This window comes from Aptenodytes forsteri, unplaced genomic scaffold (assembly GCF_000699145.1).
Source record: "Aptenodytes forsteri isolate BGI_AS27 unplaced genomic scaffold, ASM69914v1 Scaffold132, whole genome shotgun sequence".
NCBI classification, from domain to species: Eukaryota; Metazoa; Chordata; class Aves; order Sphenisciformes; family Spheniscidae; genus Aptenodytes; species Aptenodytes forsteri.
In genome coordinates this window covers 1,821,989-1,828,095 of record NW_008795520.1, presented here as the reverse complement: position 1 = coordinate 1,828,095, position 6,107 = coordinate 1,821,989, and the positions used below count along the sequence as shown (strand labels likewise).

The 6,107-nt window shown below is 41.8% G+C and overlaps 1 protein-coding gene across 1 annotated transcript in view; it reads right to left on the bottom strand.

Annotated features, from left to right (window-relative positions):
• Positions 1–456: 456 nt before the first annotated feature.
• The window catches only part of CUNH1orf131 (chromosome unknown C1orf131 homolog), a 7,049-nt gene continuing 1,398 nt past the window's right edge, over positions 457–6,107 (bottom strand). Inside the window, exons 3-6 of the mRNA XM_009281811.1 lie at positions 3,302–3,397; positions 2,526–2,612; positions 1,452–1,501; positions 457–796 (exon numbers count right to left, since the gene is read on the bottom strand). Of these exons, the coding sequence (XP_009280086.1) occupies positions 667–796; positions 1,452–1,501; positions 2,526–2,612; positions 3,302–3,397 (363 nt within the window). The 3' untranslated portion in view covers positions 457–666. The remainder of the gene's footprint in view (positions 797–1,451; positions 1,502–2,525; positions 2,613–3,301; positions 3,398–6,107) is intronic.

The following is a 6,107-nucleotide window of genomic DNA, read 5'->3' as shown; positions in this document are numbered from 1 at the left end:
CAAGTCACCAAACCACCATTTGAAACAGTGCTTAAATAAGCACTCTTACAGAAGTAATGAGGAGATCTCTGCAGAGATACAGAAGTTGAGTCTGTAACTCTTACCTGGGGCAAAATTTCAGAAAATCTCATTTTCATTCCAAAGCAGATAATTTTGAAACCTTAAGAGGTTTTGCTGGACAGGAAAACTGTTTGTTGTGCAGTTCCACTATCAACTAACAATTCCTGTAGATACAGAAACAGATGTATGCCTGATAAGTGTTTCAGAACACCTACTTCAGGTTCAGAGCAAATAAGGTATTGCTTTTTCTATATTCCTTCCAGATGAAAGCAGAGCGCTATATATTTTAATCCATCAATGGATTAAATGAATGTTTTACTTATATAAAATAAGTTAATTCTAGAAAGTGAAATGCTTTCTTTAGCACATATTGACTAATAAAAATAGCCCGTGTAACCTTCTTAATAAAAAGTCTTATTTTTATTTATAAAATGGTAAATTCTCATATTCTCCCCAAGGCAGAACAGAAGATAGGAAATCCTGCAACAAAAAATAAGGTAAAAGAATTAGGACATGGTGGGACAGCGAGAGGCTCTGTAAGCCCATGTTGGTGGCAACGTGAATGCTATCTTATGCGTATTGTCCGTTTCACTCTGTATCATAAGTTCATTTGATAACTTTAGATGATTTAATTTTCTTTATGTCATAGCTTTGCAGAATCAAGGTCCCATCTCTGAATTTTCCAACTTGTCCTGCAGGCCAAATGCTAGGCACCGATTTCTTCCTTTTGGCCTTCCTGAAATAGGAAGGGGGAAAAAATAAATTAAGAAAAACACCAGAAACTCATGAAAATGCTCAATATGGTGAAAAATGTCACCTATTTATGCAATCAGTCTTTGGTATTATAGAATATCAAATCATAGCAGGTAATGACCCCAGAACATTTATTACCTGCATAGCCATTCAAAATTTGCAGCACATTACAGATTTAATTACGTTTTAAAAGAAGTTTAAAAACTAAGACTTTCAGAGAGAGAAAGAAGATAAAGAGCACATTTCAGTGAACCTGCTACACTATAAGCCTCTGTACACTACACTATAAGCTACTGTAGCTTGTGTTTTGCAAAAATTATTTCTCAGGGCTCTGAGTGAGTGGCATACCCCGAGTCCGCACACAGGGATTTCCATCCATCTCAGTTCCAGCTGCAGTCTTAGACATGCCGGGGCAGAACTGACACATTTTCAGTTAAGCTGCCTAAGGCCTCTGAAACTGCTAGACACAGAGCAAGGTCACCATTTTGTGACTAACAGTTCTTCTGCAGTTGGAAAAGTTCCTTCCACTGTGATTTGCATGACTTCTGGTATAAGATTGTGCATAGTTATGTAGGGGCAATACACTGGGGAGGCTACGTAAAAGCAAGTTAATTTTAATCATGTTAAAAACAGCTCACCTCTCCTTCTGTTCGTTCTTCTTCTTCTTAAGAGAATCACTTTTATGTTCCTGTTTTTAAAGATATATATTTTAATGTAAAAGGAACAGAGCATCTTGGCTAAACAACCATCTGCACACAAAACACACGGTAGCCTTTGCTTCACGGAGCAGCAGGCATTTAAAGCAGGGTGGGAGACCTTCAAACAGGCCAAGTGATGCCATGCGTTATGGAGGCATTGCTAGGAGTGCCCAGAGCCCTTCCTGTCACCTTATGGAAAGCACAGACCTCTCATGACCAACACGCTGCCCCGGCTGTGTGCGGAGGCACAAATCCAGCAACACAAGGGGAGAGAGGCTTTCTTCTTGGGCATGTGACAGATCCTTGGGTCAAAAGATGGACTTGCTACCAGGCAGGTGTGCCTAGTCGCCTGACTGAGCGTACCTGTCAACTGACAGGGTTTGCCCGTGTCTGGTCATGCACTGGATGCACTCTGAGCCACGTGACAGAGGAGGAAAAGTAGGTCCCCTGGGAAAGAGGGTGGCAGGAACCAGGCTGATAGAGCAACTACCCGCCCCGCAGCCTGCTTCCACCTACATGAGAAGACTCCATGGGGAGGCAGGGAGTAGGCTTGGAGCCAGATGAGCCATGTTAGAGGATGGATGCAACAGAAACCTCACCCTTGCTTTAAATAATGAGCAAGATCCTAGATGGAATTGTGCTGATATAAAACCAGCTGAAGATCCGGCTCTCCGTGATTAGACAACACGCAACAAACTTTAATTGAATGCCATTTTTTTCCCTTAAGAGGCAAGGAAAAAAACCCCAAACCTGCTGATTTTGTGTCATCAGTCTATCAGCCTCAAAGGATGAGGCAGTGAAACCCACCACAACACAAGCCTAACTCTGTGCCCTTCATACTGCACACAACCAGCTTTTACTGATGAAGTTAGTTGTGCTGGAGCCAGGAACTTAATCCATGGGCAGCAGCGGGTGTCAAGATCAGGCACTCCTCCTGCGCCCGAGGCATTATCTGTCAGGCTTTTGGGCTAGGTCTCACATGCTGCCTTTTTATACAGAAAATTGCACACAAACCTTTCCCTTATCATCATCCTTCGCTGCTTTTTTCTCTTTCATTTTCTCTTGGTAAGTCTTGTAGTTCACGTGTTCCTTTTTGGGGGGCTGCAATAAAAATTGGGAGGGATACCACTGAAGAAATTTTCAAATAAGTTCAAAAAATATTCATACACTTGCATGGAAAATATTTTTCAGGTGGTGGTGGTGAAACATTAGAAATGGTTTATTTCCTCTTGGGTGAGAGGAAGGGACTTAAGGGATGTAAGGTAGACACATAGAAACCGTATCTTTCTTGGTGGAGACAGTAGAGACGGATGTTTATGCTCTGTATCAGTCCTACAAGGTTTCCACATACACACTGAGCTAGAACCCCACCCCCCAAAAAAGACCTAGAATTTTTTTTTTCTTTTACACTACTGATGATAAATAAACCTGAAAAGTTTTCTCCATCTTTAACTCACTGGGGGAGTGAAGCTTTAAAAAGCAAGCCCCTCCCTCCAACAATTTAGTTTTGAATGGCCTGATTAAAAATTAGTAAATGTTGTTTTCTACAGTCAGTCATATTTCATCTAAACAACATCTCTGATAACACAACCATACTAATTTTCCAAACGTCTACAGAAAATAGACAAGGCAGAATAGAAAATGTAAAAGTAAGGATGAAGTGGGAGAACGATCAGGGCCGGGGATCTTGTGTTTTAAAGAAGTAGTGCCAAACCCCCCCAGTGTTTTTTACCACTTTCCTGCACTGTAACAGCTGGGTGACCGCCCAGTACAAACCAAGCGACAATTACCTTGGCTCCCAGCATGATAGCACGCTCCTGTTCCCATACGCGTTGTTCCTGCTTCTTGTAGCCAGTGATTCCAAACTTGTGCACTTCCAAACGAGCCTAAAACATTACAGAAAATTGCAAGCATTTCATAATTTGTCCAACCTGTTGTAAAATAACGCTTGGCAGACCACAACAAAGTCATACTCCCGGCTAATATCTGAAATCAGCATGCTATAAAATAAAAGTAACTGAGTTTGGAGCTATACTGCAGAACAGTTAACCACTGTTCATCTAATCTCTGGACGGTGAGGACTGTCACGGGGACAATTTTCAATTCTGCTCATTTCACATAAAACAACACATGGAATGGACCTCCTCTACATAAAAATGAATCATGTTGTGCTGGACAGAGAAGAACAACGAAATGTGCCACCCACAGCGCCCAACATTTACAGACCATCCCCGTTCCTTGGCTGCAGAGCACTTAACCAGTGAGAAACACGGATGGGCAGATGGTAAAGTGGTTTGACTACCTACATATGTATAGTTGACACTGTACAAGAATACCCTGGCAAAACCAGCAGTGTATTTATAATCTTTTTAAAGGCAGTGGTTAAATCCTCACTGTTCTCAGCATTACGGAGCTCCACGCAGCATCTCCAGTGAGAGATTTCACTGGATCACAGCACGTCTCTGAGCAGAGATCAGGCATATAAAACTTGCACAGATCTGTAAACAAATCAGTATCTAAGAAGGCCAATGCTACTTAAGCTCATGTAAGAACAGATGAGAACAAAAAGACAAATGGAAAAAAGTCATCTGCTTTTTTTCCCCTCCCACATGACATCAGAAATCCAGTATTAACACCATGGGCCTGAAAGACCTATGCTATACATTACAGGCACTCACATAGCTTTACATAGCTAACATACAGTGATCCTCCTCAAATTCTCATTGCAAGAGCAGAAAGAAAGGCCACTGAGTTATAACATGCCTCTCTCCATACAGAGCAGTTGACAACAGCCAGCAGGCTCCTCCTCTGGCACGGCACACAGCCAAAATTACCTATTAGGAAATCCTCACCTACAAGTGACAACCTTTTCTAGAGGCGTTTCTCATCGCTCCCACCGTAGCTTTCCCAAGCATATAAATACGCACACCTGCACACTAAAATATTGAGATTCGATAGGTCCCGCTGACTTACTTTTTCGAAGTTAAATTCTTGTTCGTTCTCATTTTTCTCTTCGTCCACTATTTTGGTCTACAAACAAAATAAAACATTTTGAATTAATATAACAAGTAACACCAGTTTAAATGCTGATTGTGATAGTTTTTTGGAAAGCAACAAAATGTAAAATGGGTGGTAGGGAAGAGTATACAGCTTTCCAGCAGTATCTTTTCTAGCTTTACTACCTGGATTCATTAAAAGAGACGGTCTCAATAGCATTTTTAATATGTAGATATTATAGGGACTTACTGGAACAACCTTGCACAATTTATAGGGTACCCTATATAGCTTTGTCCGGCATTTTCTTGCCTGGATCATCTGCTACATATTACAAAAAGTTTCATAATTCAGAAAGATATTAATAGCTGCAATTAATTTTTATACCTTCAAGTATAAATTACATTTTATAAGAGAAAAACTGCCACGTGAGCTATGCATCATGCGTATTTCCATTTCCAAATCAGTACCAAACTGCTAATGCAGGACAGGACATGAACTTTAAGGCATTTTGTTTGAGACAGAGAGCCCAGTGGTAACAGTGCATGTACCGATAGCTGGTGGCAACACGCAGAACAAGCTTAATTCGCAACTGCATAGACAGATATTAGTGCGCATGTCCAGCTTAACTAGTGCAAGAGAAACAGCTCCAAAGGAAGCACTGTCAGCAAACAGCAGACCCCACTTAAACGATCTTAATGCTGTTTAAAGAAACTACGTGCTCAAAATGAGATGAGCGAAAACTACATCTTTACTCTGCCATTTACATGGAGACCTTCCATCAGCAGTTCTGTTTGGAGGGGAACTCTGCAGGGGGGACAGATCGTATCCTAGGAAGAAAAAGAAGCACAAAATCCCCAGGGAGAGCTCCACGCCTGCTCGCTACTGGAGTGTCCCATATGGGACACTTCAGAGCAGTAACAAATCTCCCAGGGTTATTTTAGTTTGTGTCCCACTCCTGATTTTGGGGAGGACGTGCTGAACCACCACTCTGAGCGGATGCTCTGCCCACTCCCAAGCGTGCTGATGCAGGCAGGCGGCACTGGCAGGGAAACTGCGGTCTGTTCAGGAGTAGCATCCCCTTATCTTTCCCTGTTTACTCTCAAGGGCACTCTATCTCCTCTGAGGAAGCAGAAGCAATACATATGTATTTAAACTGAACCTAAATGCTTTTAACGCATTTCTTTTTCACATCTCCAGGATGTTAAGTCACGTCGAGTCACAGGTTCAGGTCCCAGGGTTCCATCAGGGCATCCACCAGAGCCAAACCCAAACTTCTCTCAACTCTGCAAGAGCTTCTGTATAAAAATTGCCCGTTTCAACGAGAAAAAAACCCTGGTTATTTCCAGAGCATTTTACTAACAAGCCTAACACCAGTCTTTTTGGGCAGAAAAACTTAAGTTGTAAAAAGCGTGAGAAAATAAAAATCTACAGCCATTTTTAGAGTAAAACATACCGGGAAAAGCACAAACGTTTATGGATTCAACCAATTGCTTGGTCAGTTTCTTGAACTTCCCAATTCCAAGCGCTCAAACCCCAGATACCAGTAAGTCTCCCTGAATTCAAGACAGCCATGTGTTGGCCCATCAGAGCTTAGATCGG